The sequence below is a fragment of the Orussus abietinus genome, unplaced genomic scaffold (assembly GCF_000612105.2).
Source record: "Orussus abietinus isolate OABI.00-Male unplaced genomic scaffold, Oabi_2.0 scaffold204, whole genome shotgun sequence".
NCBI classification, from domain to species: domain Eukaryota; kingdom Metazoa; phylum Arthropoda; class Insecta; order Hymenoptera; family Orussidae; genus Orussus; species Orussus abietinus.
Window position 1 is genome coordinate 85,482 of NW_019394422.1, and position 16,298 is coordinate 101,779.

The 16,298-nt window shown below is 35.8% G+C and overlaps 2 protein-coding genes across 2 annotated transcripts in view; both read left to right on the forward strand.

The window, feature by feature from the left end:
- The window catches only part of LOC105694312 (hemocytin), a 42,232-nt gene extending 36,117 nt beyond the window's left edge, over positions 1–6,115 (forward strand). Inside the window, 9 exon segments of the mRNA XM_023432255.1 lie at positions 507–623; positions 780–1,013; positions 1,216–1,508; positions 2,312–2,590; positions 3,031–3,294; positions 3,402–3,557; positions 3,915–4,029; positions 4,226–4,378; positions 5,004–6,115. Coding sequence (XP_023288023.1) covers positions 507–623; positions 780–1,013; positions 1,216–1,508; positions 2,312–2,590; positions 3,031–3,294; positions 3,402–3,557; positions 3,915–4,029; positions 4,226–4,378; positions 5,004–5,176 — 1,784 coding nt within the window. The 3' untranslated portion in view covers positions 5,177–6,115.
- Positions 6,116–7,164: 1,049 nt separating this feature from the next.
- LOC105694313 lies at positions 7,165–13,829 on the forward strand. The gene is made up of 6 exons (XM_012414847.1): positions 7,165–7,241; positions 7,320–7,354; positions 9,279–9,497; positions 9,601–9,782; positions 10,978–11,144; positions 13,628–13,829. Exons 1-6 carry the CDS (start codon positions 7,183–7,185, stop codon positions 13,827–13,829), a joined length of 864 nt encoding a protein of 287 aa, XP_012270270.1. The 5' UTR covers positions 7,165–7,182.
- Positions 13,830–16,298: the final 2,469 nt, after the last annotated feature.

Below are 16,298 nucleotides of genomic sequence, written 5' to 3' on the forward strand. Positions count from 1 at the left end.
GTTAGGTTAGGTTAGATTAGGAACTCAGCATAGAAATGAATTTCTCGATAAAATTGATTTGATTTTATGAAATGGATTCCTTTTGAATAAGTTTCTTTTTCTGAAAATCATTTCATTTAACTTATCGAGGGAAGTCGAACGATATCCACATTTTGGGGATTCTTCGAAACAAACCTTCTAAATTTTTAGAAAATTCAACGGCTAAACTGAACTCGTGTTACTTGTGAATTCTATTCTTGATTTCATCTTATCAAAATGAATTGATTTATATCCATTCGTTTTTATTTTGGACTAACGACGTTCGGTAATGTTACTTCTTACCTAACCTAACCTCATCTAAGAACTGAATTTGCATCATTTGTGAGTAGTACTAGTGAATTCAGCTCTTTAAGACACTTTGAGCTGTAAAAGCTTCTTTGAATTTTGCATTCAGAACGTTTTTATAGTCCAGTCAGAATAAACAATACCTGTTGAGCGAGGGGATTAATCAAATTATTCTTTTGCAGTTCCAGAACCGATAACTGTCTCTCCGTTGTGCAAGGAACCTCAACAACCAGCCTGTGGATACGGACAAGTTATGAAGCTGACAACAGACTCCGATGGCTGCCAGAAATTTATATGTCGTACGTTGATTATTTTACAGATTTATCAGTATTTTTATAGTATAATTTATAGAGTGAGAAAAAGTAGAGTTCAACGTGTAAAAGTATACTTTAACCATCTCTCTGTAATTTGTATTTGATATATTTTAAGAGCTCTATGGATATATTTTTTGTTAGAATGCCTTCCTGCCGATGACTGTCCACCTGTGGATGAGATCGGACAGGAAGTCACCCTAGAAGTGAACAACCTCGAGCCAGGTTACGTGAGAGCAATCAATCGGTCTGGATGTTGTCCACAAGTGGTAAATCTGTGCAAACCTGAAACTTGTCCACAAGCTCCGAACTGTCCCAAATTTTATAACCTAAAAAAGAGAGAAGAAGCAAACTCTTGCTGTCCTCGCTACGAGTGTGGTAAGTATTTAAGATGATACGAAAGTGGCATCTGAAGGATGAATCGTTTATGAAACTTTTTTCCTAACTGGGTGCACGAAATCATTTTAAACTTTAGCACGTGATTATGGAGGGGGCCGATTAAAATTAAAATTCCATTTCAGTTATGTTACTCTGCGATTCAGTGCATCGAAGGCACCGATACGATAATTCTTTTTTGCAGAACCTCCGAAAGACATTTGCATTTACAATATAGTTTCTGGAAATGCACTGACGAGCATAGAGAATGTCACGGCCAAGAGAATCGGGGAACGCTGGAAAGACGGAAATTGTAAAACTTGTGTTTGCGAAGACTCCGGTGAAGGTCCTGTACCTAGATGCTTGATCACTGATTGTCCTCGAATAGAAGATCATCCGAATATCGATGATTTTGTGCTCGAAGAAGTCATTTTGGATGATCAGTGCTGCTCAAGTTACAATCGTGTCGCCTGCAAAGAACAAGGAACAGTTTATAACGTAAGGACATTTTCATTTATTAATTGCTAGTGTTATTTCTAGAACTGCGAAAGGTTTCTACGATGTTTTTTTATGCTTTTCAAAGCACAAATATTCAGTGAATTGTATTTTAATGAAATTCGAAAAGTCATGGCATAGTTTTTTTGTGCTCTCCAAGCAGAAAAATTTAACGATGTGTCTTTCAATGTAACCTCAAAATTTTATTGCGCCGCTTTTTGTACTTTCAAAATAAGAAAACTTTAAAGAATTCTATTTCAATGGAATTTCAAAATTTCAATGAGCAATGTTTCCATGCTTTCTAATGAAGGTTCATTCAATTATTTTTAGTAGAACTTTGAAACAAATAAATGGTACATGTGATTTCTAGCGAAGAATTATTTTTTAATAGGACGATGACCTTTAAAGATTTCTTAACGATGAACAATTTATTGAAAGTTAGGAGATTTCAAATGTGGTATTTGTAAACATTGAGAAACGTTCTTTATAAATGCAGAAATTTTTAGTGTGCATATATTGCAAAATACTCAAATTTGTATTTGAATATTCGTTAAAAGAGAATTAAAAATATTTAAGATAATAGTTTGAAAGTGTTTTAACTCAGCGATGGAAAATAAAAATTTCATCCAAAATTTATTAATCTCTATTCTTTAGTATATATTCATCAGAAACATACAGTCTCTTCGTCATGTGTTGTCAATTATGAATTGCACCGCAACTTCTAAGAAGCTTTTCTTCTCTTCTGTGAACGTTTAAATAAAGAAATGATTAAAACGTATATAATCGTTATGCTGAAATATTTTCAGGTCGGAGACACATGGCATCCCAATCCACATGATGTCTGCATATCTATCGAATGCAAAAATGATACAGGAATAGTATCGAAGAAGATTATCACTCATGAATGCAGTACTTCCTGTGAAAAGGGCTACGAATACAAACCATCGGTTGATAAAAGGAACAAATGCTGTGGAGAGTGCATTGCTGTTAGCTGCATCTTCAAAGATGAAGTTAAAGCAATCGGTGAATCCTGGCAGTCCGATGACTTCTGTGTTAATTATTCCTGCCTGACGGACAATGGAGTTGTAAGTTCAACACAATATTTTCACAATTCAAGCTAACTAATTTGTTTGTCTTCTAATCTTTATATCTAAATAATAACAAAATGTTCTATCGTATAATTAATATAATATTTATTTCTATTCATAATTAGATAATAATTAAGTAAAAATTCTATTAGGTAATTGATATAATATTTCTTATACTAACCTATGACTAAATAAGTAACTAAATATTATATCATGTAACCAATATATTTCTAATCCTCAAATATATAAAAAAAACATTTAAACCTTTTCAATCGTGTAACTAATATTTATTATCTAAATTTTTAACTAAATATTATATACAGTCGAGAAGCATGTGCAAAGTCTCTCTAAAAAATCCCTATTTCATAAATCTTATTTTAACATATCAACACATATTTTTCCAACTCATTAATACAATATTTTCTAATATATTTCAGTTACACGTGCAAAGTTCCACCCAAACATGTCCGGAGGTAGAACCTGAGATCGAAGCACAGTTCGAGATGGAACGAAGATCAATTCCAGGAAAATGCTGTCCTGAATTTGTGAAAACAGCGTGTCGACACAATGGGAAACTTTTCCTTCCTGGAGAATCTTGGAAACTACCCAACGACAGTTGTGTAACAGAAAGTTGTATCAAGGGAGTCAACGGTCTCTCGAAAGTGCAGGAGGTTAAGACCTGTTCCGAAGAGTGTCCATTGGTAAGTTATGTTTAAAATGAAGCACTACTGACATTGAAGAAGTATTTCATAAGACATTAAAGAAGCATTTGAAAAAGTCATAAAATTACGTTTTTTTTTATGACAAGGGTTGGGAGTACCAGAAACCAGTTCAGTCCGAAGAATGTTGTGGAATGTGCAAACAGGCATTCTGCGTAGTCGAAGGAGTTCTGTACAAACCTGAATCTTCCTGGACATCCGAAGACAATTGCACCACCTTTTCGTGTAAACAGCAAGACGGTCAAGTGAGTCTCTTTATCGAAATCATAACCCACCAAGCACTATGTTATCGTTACATAACACTGGAATAACATAATATATAACGAATGTTATTTAAAGGATACATTAATATCATATAACTGCAATGCTCGTAACAATGTTACCGAACTTATTAGCATTGCAGTTATATGATGTTAACATAACCTATAACATATTACCGATATGTAATGTATAGGTAAACGAATAATGAGAAAAATAGTAAATATCAAATGAAAAAACTGCAGTTTTTTCCAATAAGGAGTCTATTTTGCCCCACTTTATATTTCGTATTAATCGTATACATTAATCATATATTAATTATATTATGTTATCTTATATTTCAGTTGGCAATAAGTAGCAGCTCTCCGACATGCTCCGATGTGACCGATTGCCCTCCAAAGGCTATTTTCAACGATGGCTGCTGCAAGAGGTGTAACATGACCATCCTCGACCAGAAACGTAATCCTAATTTCTTTCATAAACTGTTCATGAAAACTATAAGATGATGTTTAAGTGGCAAAAAGATGAATACAACTTAAAATGTATTATAATTTGTTAGAATTGGTTTATAAAGCAAAGCTTTAACATCATTCTCCAGTTTTTAATGAGGAATTTATTTATTTAGGAGATTAATCAATTTGGTATTTGTTTGTAGTGAATTGTGCTGCCGAAGTATTGGAGCCTATCGGCACAATTGGTATTCTTATGGAGAGACGAGGCACCCATGGTTGGTGTAAAAATGTGGAGCCCATCGAAGGCTTTACGGAATGTCAAGGCACTTGCGCTTCTACGTCACACTTTAACATGGGTAATTATTGACAATCTATATTTTGAAAGAAAGTTTAAAAACTCCTTTAACCCTTTCGTTACGAGCGCCGACTTTAGTTGGTAACAAATTCTGCCATATCTATGGAGTATCATTTCATTGCATTGACTCGTATTGGATTAATCATCCTAAAAGTACATTTTGTATACGTAATGGCCATACGTAGTACAGTTTGGCCAACGAGACAAGATGAGAAGATCAGCTATTAGAATAACTTTTAATTTCAAATTAGACTTTCATTTGTAAATTTAATAATGGAATAATACGACAAAGCAATTGTCATTTAACACTTAGAAAAGTGTACATACAAAAGGATGTTAAGGTGTGTTTTTTTAAGGGTATTGGATCGAACTGTGAAATTTTGACACATGACTTGTGAGCACCTAGGAATTATCCTAACACTTTCACAATTTGGATTGTTGAAAAAAACTTGTTTACTTAGCCCAGAGCAGAACCAAAATAGCGTCGTGCTTTCATATTTCGATCGATATACAATTATCGAAGGCTTTTATATGAGAAATTAAAGGGTTAGGACAATTGTACGGCAATTTAGAACACTCTGTAAAAATTGGTCTTTTAATTAACTATGAATTTTGTTTTGTTGCAGTCCATGGGCGTCAAGAAATCGAATGCAAATGTTGCAAACCGGTGGACTACATGCCCATTGTCGTAAGGTTGGTCTGCGAGGATGGAAATATCGTTTCTAAACGCATAATAGTGCCGACTGGATGCTCCTGTGACTCGTGTGGTGCTACAAAACAGTATATTAAAGGCCGTTAATAATTAATTTCGATATATGTTCGTACCATATGCATTAACGGCGAATCATGTAACGCGAATATAAAATGTAGGTGTAGTACTTTAAGGTAGTTTAGTAGATACGTAAGTCTTGCGTGATGTTACGAATATTTTTTATAATTTTATATCGATTGTACTCACATACTCATGAATTTAAAAATACATGAGTTTTGTCTATTAATTCTCAGTGGAATTATTTGTATTGCGAAGATTCGCACACATTATGCCGGGGTGCATCGCAACGCATCGCATTTCAAAAACCCGCATTGGATCGATTTTATAGATTTTATATGGATCATCGCATATTATAGACGAAATATTGTGATGCATTGCCCCGGTTGTGATGTGTGCAAGCGTCACAAGAGGGTTTCGATGCCGGAGTCTCTCTGTCAATTGCTAGCGATAAGATGTTTTTGTTATAATAAAATGTGTACAATTTACCCGGTAGACGTACTCGGAGGATAAAATGATTTGGTTAAAATTACTATAGTGACATGGTTAAAATACTGTGGGAAGTAAAAGCACATAAATGAGAAAATTGACCACATGGAATGGGAAATGTAACCTTGCGAATAGGTACTGTATCCATGGCGCAGCACCTGAAAGGTGCAAGGGTGATCACCATTTGGAATATTAATATTAACTACATGAAGAGGTTACAATACGCACAAGAAAATGGAAGGTATATCTGGGAGCTGTAACCAGATATTATAGGAAGGTTATTCTAAACCTGCCTGTGTGATTGCAGAAACACTGGTTTATCCCATTAGTTCCGACAACGCCGCCAGGTGGCAAAACTCTTCTCAGGCGATGCAGCTACTCGGGTGCATATAAGACCCGTTACTGTACGTGCACGATGAAAACGCATTCATGTCCATCAGTGTACAAGTACAATAATAATGGTACGGTTGACGACAAGGGTCTGTATTAAGATCAATCATATCTACCAATGATAGAAGCGCCCAACCTCACCAGTCCGCTTGGCCAGTTTTGTCAGAAGAGGGGAAAAATCCAGCGTGCGGAATTTTCCCCTCCATTCCCGATGTCCCCACCACGACGTCTCCAGCTTTCCTTTGGAGCGCGATATTATATACAGTCGAGAAGCATGTGCAAAGTCTCTCTAAAAAATCCCTATTTCATAAATCTTATTTTAACATATCAACACATATTTTTCCAACTCATTAATACAATATTTTCTAATATATTTCAGTTACACGTGCAAAGTTCCACCCAAACATGTCCGGAGGTAGAACCTGAGATCNGTTGACGACATGAGACATCTTAAATAAATCTGTCGCTTGAGATATTTAGCAAAGATTACAAAGAAATATTTAGAAATTATTCTATGCTACTAGGGCACTATTCGCTTAAGAAATCAAAAGTGGCCCTACCCAGATAGCATAAAATATTCATAGAATATAGAAAAGAAGTTGGAAAATATTCCTCGTGTATATTCGACATTGGAATATACACGAGGAATATTTTCCAACTTCTTTTCTATATTCTATGAATATTTTATGCCGTCTGATTATAACCTAACATATATCGAACATTTACGGTATCCTTTATATTGTAAACATAATTTACTGAATTTCTACGATTATCCACGGTAAACTGCATGGTTTACGAAATATACGTGAAAAACCTTGAAACACGCGAAATTACTCAATCCTGTGTGCTAATAATAATTTGGCCAGCTAGTGAATAAATTGTTTAGAATTCTTACCAGATAAGAAATACCTTGAAATAATCACTAGAAACACGTGAAATTTATTTCGGTGAAGTTTAAATTAAAATAATTCCATACGAAAAAGCCACATGCTCGTGCAATGACTCCGTACATGAGTGTTTTTTTAAATTAATCTTATCTACTAATCGTAGAAGCGCATAAACTCAACAGTTTAGATAATTGCATTACCTTTAGACTTTAGGACAGTACATCATCGTTTTTTGGACTCCTCGCACGGATTTCTTGCTCGAAAATACAAATGGCATTCGTGGGGAATCGACTTCGTATAATTAGTCGATTTAAACATAAACATATAACGTAAATTTAAAAAAAATTGTACTAAACAAAATCGGCGAGTTGGAGACTTCGATGCTTCATGTGGAATTTGTGTTTCAGGTCTATGTATTTGCCTCAGGAGCAGCAATCAAATGGTAAATATAAAAACACTAGCAGCACAAAATATTTGTCCTATATTTTATATACATTTAACGAATATCGTACATTTTGTAAATATTGAACAGACATTTGAAATATNTTTTTACCAAAAATCTTAAAAAATATCCGAATGCATAGTTCTCCCTCCAACTCGGTGGAGGGAGGAAGTCGGACCTTGAGTCGAGCATTCTCATTGGCAGAGAAAAATTCCCGAAGGGTTTCCGCCCTCGAAGGCACCCGCGAAGCCGGCCGGTCACGTAGGCCGCGGATTCGCGGAAAAAACCCTCGAGTGGCGTCTGGTCGCCAGAAGCGGGCTTCGGAATTTTTAGAAAGTCAAAAAATCTGTTCGCCAGACGTCATCTCGGACCTTCGGCGAAAATCCTCGAAAAGAGACCCTTTGAGAATGCTCGGACTCGTAAGTTTTATTGCCCCCCTTTCGAGGGTGGCTTGGGTCCTTCGGTACGCGTGGGAAGGACCTCGAGTTTCCGTGGGCCTTGACTCGAGCGATTATAAAAGATTAAATTTATACTAATGATTAACGCGGATGGGCTATCGACGCTCCAGATAACGTTTCCCAAATATAGTTTGTTATCGGACAGGTTTCCTCCTTGACGGGGAGCCGTGATTCCGAGCTGTTGTATTGGACCAAACTGTCCAAAATTTTGACACATCACTCGTGACCATCTAAGAATTGTCCTGACACATTCCAAATTTTGATTTTTGGAAAAAATGTTTCAACTTAGCCCAGACCAGAACCAAAATGGCGTCGAGCTCTCATATTTCGATCAATCTGCAATTATTGAAGGCTCTGATATGAGATACGAAAGGGTCAGAACAATTTTACAACAATTTAGAACACTCTGGTAATCGATAAACTCGCATTTGAACGGGATAAAGGGAAAAAAAGTGTTGTATGCGCTTCTATGCTAAAACGATGGGAATACGAGGTCTCGGAGTGAAGATTTAATTGACCTGGAAATCACAGATGGCGCAGGGGGTCCCTCTGCAGTCAATTAGGACATCAGAAATCATGAATCCAGTGAATTTCTTGAATTTTACTTCGATTCCTTTATAATTATTGTATGAAAACGAGAGGTGGAGTATGCCATTTGGTACAATACCCAACATAATTCGACCCAGCTATCGATATAAAAACGAACGTCGGCAACGTAGGTATTTAGAAAAATTTTCTTTATCGACGTCGGTCAAGTTCCTTGACGTGTTTCATTTCGCCTTAAGGGGATATGGAAGTGGCATCCGATAGGTTAGTTTCTCATAGTGAATATGTAGTTAACCTGGAAATCACAGATGATGCAGGGGGTCCCTCTGCAGTCAATTAGAGCCTCAGAAAGCACGAATCCAGAGGGTTTCTGGAGTTTTACTTCGATTTCTTGATATTTTTTGTACGAAAACGAGAGGTGGAGTATGCCATTTGATACAATACCCAACATAATTCGACCCAGCTATCAATATAAAAACGAACGTCGACAACGTAGGTATTTAGAAAAATGTTCTTTATCGACGTCGATCAAGTTCCTTGACGTGTTTCATTTCGTCTTAAGGGGGTATGGAAGTGGCATCCGATAGGTTAGTTTCTCGGAGTGAATATGTAGTTAACCTGGAAATCACAGATGGCGCAGGGGGTCCCTCTGCAGTCAATTAAGGCCCCAGAAAGCACGAATCCAGAGGATTTCTGGAGTTTTACTTCGATTTCTTGATATTTATTGTATGAAAACGACAGGTGGAGTATGCCATTTGATACAATATCCAATATAATTCGAAACAGCTGTCAATATAGAAACGAACGTCGGCAACGTAGGTATTTAGAAAAATTTTCTTTATCGACGTCGATCAAGTCCCTCCACCTGTTTCACTTCGCCTTAATCCATTATGACCATTTAACTCTATTTTCTTTTACAGTCGAAATAAGAAACAACGCATCCAAGCAATTAGCCTTAACCTGGAAACGGCCGGCAGGGCCGCTAAAAGTCTGGAGGGTGATTGAAAGTAAAAAATTTACTCAAAATGGTAAACCCTTGAAAGTGTCCATTCAAGATATACCAAAAGACAGATACGATGACGTCATTTCTCATATGAGCGAACTTTATTCTAAAGATGAAACGGTTGCCAAAAGTTTCAGTGAGTCCTCTTTTCAATGTTGCGTATCGCTTTTCTATAATGTGCATATGAACATTTATTTGTTGGAAAAGAATGCATTAAAAACCATATCGCATTATTTCAGATGTCATCGATGCTCCAGTTTTTTTGGAGGATTATTGTACCGTTTGGCGTTTTGGACTCGAACAAGATATTTCCGTGGGAGCTTTCGTCGAAGATCCAAAAGGTGGGAAACCACTAATAGTAGGTGTTAACATTCAATATGTCGCATCTGAGGAGGATAACGAGATGAAGAAGAAAATTCCGGTATGTGTTTTTTAAGTACACTCTTTGAAAACATTATTAAGGTGAAGTGAAACACGTCGAGGAACTTGATCGACGTCGATAAGGAAGATTTTTCTAAATGCCTACGTTGGCGACGTTCGTTTTTATATCGACAGCTGGGTCGAATTATTTTGGATATTGTACCAAATGGCATACTCCATCTGTCGTTTTCGTACAATAAATATCAAGAAATCGAAGTAAAACATCAGAAATCCTCTGAATTCACGTTTTCTGGGGCCCTAATTGACTGCAGAGGGACCCCTTGCGCCATCTGTGATTTCCAGGTCAATTAAATTTTCACGCCGAGACCTCGTATTACCATCGTTTCGGCATAGAAGCGCATACAACACTTTTTTTGCCTTTATCCCGTTCAAATGCGAGTTTATCGATTACCAGAGTGTTCTAAATTGTCGCAAAATTGTCCTGATCCTTTCGTTTCTCATATCGGAGCCTTCGATAATTATATATTGATCGAAATATGAGAGCTCGACGCCATTTTGGTTCTGGTCTGGGCTAAGTTAAGAAATTTTTTTAAAAAATCCAAATTTTGAATGCGCCAGGACAATTCTTACATGATCAGGAATGATGTGTCAAAGTTTCGGACAGTTTGATGGGTATTAGACCCTTAAAAAAAAGTGTTGTATTCGAATCGACTGATTTGAAGGGGGTTTCACTTCACCCTAAGAGTGATGTGTCAAAGTTTCGGACAATTTGGTGTAACACCCTTAAAAAAAAGTGTTGTATTCGAATCGACTGATTTGAAGGGGGTTTCACTTCACCTTAAGGGATGTGAAAGTGGCATTTCAGTATTCTCCGAATTGGGTGTAGCAATTTGTTTAAAATTTTACCACATGAATAAGGAGACCCTAAGGTAGGTTTTGAAACTCGCGAAATTACGTTTCTTATTAAAAAAATGTTGAAAACAGTTATAAACAAATTCCGTGGGCGTCAGGACCTTCCTCATAGCTTCTATATTCACATTGTAAGGTTAAAACGATTCGGTATACACAGTTTGGAAATAAGTTTCATAAACGAGACTTTCATACCACCTTAAAACGTTCAATACTAATTTATTCGATGCAAAATATCGTATAAACAATTTCCCTAACACTCATGTGATACTAATAATTTCAGTGTAACAACTGTTATATTGATGTTTTGTTGGTCATGATTACAGTTCAAGACGAAGGAGATAAAAAATATATTTTTTTCAATCGAACGATTGAAAGACAACGTTAACATTAAAGAGCGATATGGCACAAAAACGTATTTATGTGGATACGGCCTAAGCACGGTTCCGGACTTTAGGGGAGACGGTATTGGGAAACATTTATTTACACTCAGGTAAATTTGTTATCTTATAATATTTAATTCTTTTTCTATCTGCAAATGTAGAGATTATATAAATATTTTCTATCTGCAAATTTTCAGGTCGCGATGATGCAGTACACCCACACGCCGTTGTAATAATGTTATTTGTTTGTCTTGTATATGTCTCAAAAACGTTGCTAATATTTATGAAAGCCCGTCACACATAACTCGCGTTAAGGTGAAGTGAAAACCCCTCAAATCGTACGAATAAAATATTACTATTTTTAATATTAATACTTTTTTCAAGAGTCGTCTGAAACTTTGACACACGACTCGAGAGCACCTAGGAATTATCCTGACACTTTCTAAAGTTAGATTAAAAAAAAAAAACTTTTTAACTTAGCCCCGACCAAAACCAAGATGGCGTCGCGCTCTCATATTTCGATCGATATACAATTATCGAAGGCTCTAACATGAGGAACGAGAGGGTCAGGGCGTTTATTACGTATTTTTGACGAGAGAGCTCACTTCTCACACTTTCATCTCACGTGGGTTTATTCGCCGAATCACGTATTGGCTATATGAAAGAACGAAATCACTAGCACTTCCGGTCTAGTAATATTGCAAGTAAAGATACATTTTTGACAAAAAAAAACTTTAACGTAGCCCCGACCAAAACCAAGATGGCGTCGCGCTCTCATATTTCGATCGATATATAATTATCGGAGGCTCTAACATGAGGAACGGAAGGGTCTGGGCGTTTATTACGTATTTTTGACGAGAGAGCTCACTTCTCACACTTTCATCTCACGTGGGTTTATTCGTCGAATCACGTATTCGCTGTATGAAAGAACGAGGTCACTAGCACTTCCGATCTAGTAATATTGCAAGTAAAGGTATATACCTTGTAAATCGAACATTGTTGATAGGTGTGGGTATAGACAGAAAAGGCGGGAAAATTGAAAGCCGTTAAAAGTAAAGAAGACGACTCGAGTCTATTCATATTTTTTAAATATGTATTATTAGAAGTTCAACGATATAATTTTCTTATCATATGTAAGCAAGAATTATTTAACAGTTCTCAATGTTTAATAATGTAATATAACCTCGTAATAACAAACACTAACCTGTACATCCTAGTAAATTCTCTTTCTTCTCACGAAAACGGGTCTCAGGCATCACGTAATTCCTTTCTTCTTCTAATAAGGTTATTATTACGTCCCCGAATACGATTGTTGCCAAAAATCAAAACACCCAGCAGATTTTCCATTTTGAATTTTGGTGTCACAATCCGTGGAAGATGGCGCTTATTTTTCTATCTTTTCTTATACGTTTCACTATTTCGGTAAACAATTTGTGCCGAGCCAGTTCACACGAATGGCCTCGCATTTTCACCACTAAAAACGTTGCGTAATACCGTCAGCTACTCATTTTTCACATCTTCACTCAAATTGCTTTACGTAATAGACCCCCAGGACAAATGTAAAATATAGAACACTCTGGTAAGCGAGAAACTCGCATTTAAACGGGATGAGTGCCAAAAAAAAGTGTCTTACGCGCTTCTATGCTAAAACGATGGTAATACGAGGTCTCGGAATGAAAATTGAGTTGATATGGAAATCACAGATGGCGCAGGGGATCCGTTTACAGTCAATTAGAACCTCAGAAAGCATGAATCCAGAGGATTTCTGGAGTTTAACTTCGATTTCTTCATAATTATTGTACGAAAACGAGAGGTGGAGTATGCCATTTGGTACAATACCCAATGTAATTCGACACAGCTGTGAATATAAAATCGAACGTCGGCAACGTAGGTATTTAGAAAAATTTTCTTTATCGACGTCGATCAAGTTCCTCGACGTGTTTCACTTCACCTTAAGGTGATATGAAAGGCGCTGAGAAATTTAATCGACGTAGATAAAGTTATTTCCATCTATACCCTTTTTGGTGGCAACGCGATTTTAATTATTATAAAAAAATAATAATTATAAATACTCAAGTGGTAACATAAACTGGCGCGTCCCGTTACCGACATTTATATTTACGTTGGTGTCTTTTACAGTCTACGTTGAGAATAATGCGAACTGAAGCGTTCCATGTGTAATTTCGGCAAAGTAATGTAAAAGAGACTGATGTAAAACTGTCGAAATCCCAAATAAAATTTCATAATTATTGTATGAAATATGGATTATGTACGATATATGGATTATGCAATTTAGTACAATACCCAATATAATTCAGCACAGTTGTCAATATAAAAACGAACGTCGGCAACGTTGGTATTTAGAAGAATCTTCTTTACCGACGTCGATCAAGTTTCTTGACCTGTTTCACTTCACCTTAACACTGTAGATCGGATAATCGAATTGCGAATGACTGTAACACCGATAAGCAAAAGTAAATTCTTCGTTACGTAAACGTGATTTTTACTTTTCAGGGTCAAACGATACGAAAGAGCACCATGAAGTATGTAACAGTCGAAATGGTTGATAAGAATTCATGTTACTTTTTTGCAGAGATGACGTTGCTCTGGAATATGGCGTCCCTGCGTCGGTGGCCGCATTCACAGGAGACATTTCGTGGAGATTGGCCGTTAGTGCAGGTTTTGATGTTTTAACCGATGTAAAGTTCTGCGACCTGCTGGATGAAGATGGACAGCCCATTTTTCCTTATTTAAAAAAAGAAACTATAAAGATTATGGGGAAAAAATATAGATAACGATACCTTGGAGATCTTGGTGTCTATTACGTATTTTTGACGAGCGCACTCACTTCTCGAACTTTCATCTCACGTGAGTTTATTCGCTATATGAAAGAACGAGATCACTAGCACTTCCGGTCTAGTAATATTTCAAATAAAGGTACATACCTTGTAAATCGAAAATTGTTGAAAGGTGGTAGGTTATAGGCAGGAAAAGCGAGAAGAAAAAAATCCGTTAAAAGCAAAGAACAGGACTCGACTCTATACATATTTTTTAAATATGTATTACATTCATATTTACATGTACTATAATTAGAAGTTCAACGATATAATTTTCTTATCATGTCACGTAAGCATAAATTATTTAACAGTTTTCAATGTTTAATAATGTAATATAACCTCGCAATAACAAATACTACAAAATAAAGTTCCTTTATGCCAAATTGGCTCGATAATGATAACTATTCTTTTTATACCAAAAGAGTGTTTTATTTATCATCGATTAAATTAAATGATTGGTGAGTCGAGTCAAATAAAAGATTATTAACACACATGTGACCAAAGTCGTCATGCCGGTATGACTTTCTTTTTCAATTGTTTCATGGATGGCGACACTTTGTTTGTAACAATTTTTAAACAATTTCATCAGTTGATATATCTTGTCATCGTCACATGGGTCATATGCAAATAATAGGGTTAGACGTCCGGATTGATCGATTGGTGAATTCAAGATTGATTCTGGCACGTTGCGGCCAGAAATAAATATTTTTAAATACAGTTTTCTTGTGAAAATAGGGTAAGAACAACAATTCGTATTATATTCATTAAATTAATGTTATGGCGATATCTTAATATTGTAATGATCTAATGAGATTTTCACTTTTTAGGTCAAACATTTCACGACAGAGAAAATTAAGAATCCTGTATAACTATTTGACGAAATGTTATGTATGATTAATTATGTTGTTATAATGAAATGTTTGGATATTCAAGCCGTAAGTAGTTAAGAGTCTAGTTCTAATTAGAAACAGATAGTCGTTAGATGTTAACTCAATATCAATCATGTACCAATTATTCAATGTTCAAAATATGAGACTTTGACGCCATTTTCGTACTGCCCGGGCTAAGTTAAAAAATTTTGTCCAAAAATTGTAATTTTCAAAGTGTCAGCATAATTTTTCAATAATAAGTCATGTGTCAAAGTTACAGACAGTTCTATTCAATACTCTAAAAAAAAAGTGTTATTCGAATCGACTGATTTCAGGGGGGGATTTCATTTCATCTTAAAACCTTCTACCCGCACTTCCTGCGCCATACAAAAAAACTCCCGCAAAAATTACCGTACAAAAAAACCCAGTCGATTTTTTAAAAAAAATTGTGCGAGAAAGTCCTCTTTGAAGAGTTTCCTTATTTGGCTATTTTTCGCAATTGTGACTTCAAGTGTGACTTACCGCTAAATGCTAAATGGAGTTTCTCATAATGGGTACTTGTATTTCATTAAACTTGCGTTGTAGCGTACAAAAACTATATATTATTCCAAACGTTTCTTAACAAAAAACGCGTATACATATATACACTTTTCCTACAGCCGGCCTGCCACTCGATATATATCTATTTATATACATATATACAAGTCAAATATGTACATTCGCATGTAACTTCTAACATTAGATTTTTCTATGATAGTCAGATTTGGGTAGGTTTAATACTTCGTGTAATATACGTGGTTATCTACGTGTATATACCCCAATAAGTAGTATAAGCACATCTAACGCTATTTATTGAAATCGTCCCTACTTTAGAGGTCCAAGAACTTCAGATTTTTTCCGATCTAGCGCCAAGAGCGCCACCTCGATGAAATTTTTAGTCTTTGTCGCGTTAAAAAAATCACATTCTGTATATTATGCGCGGATTATCGTTTCGCTTTGCGTACCTTGATTGCAAAATTAAAAGCATTTTAAATAATATACGCCGATAGGAAATGTTTTCGTGACGTAGACTGGAATTCTCTCGTTTTCCGCAAGTAGCGCTCGCATCGTTAAATCAGCGAAAATTTGAGATCGCTAAATAGTATAAGGAGATACAACGCCATAGAAAATGTATGCAACACTAATCCACTATTCATAACTATAAATTAAATGATTAATAGTCAAGTGATGAATAAAAATCAATAAAAATAATGAAACAGGGAAAAATGAATACTAGGATCAATACTAAAAGTTTCTGATATTAAGAAATTATGTTATGTAATATTATGAAAGGGTCATTTTATACATATAAAACGAGAAAATATTTAAAAAAAACTTTTCTCCAAACTGAGTGTACCGAATCGTGATGAACTTCGGCACGTGATTACAAAGGCACTAGGAACAAACGTGGTGGGCATGAAATTTCATGAAAAAAAAAATGTGTTGGTGTAGTTTGGGATAAATAAAAAAAATGTTTCATATCAAAAATGAAACTTCATGAACACCACATTCTTCCTTA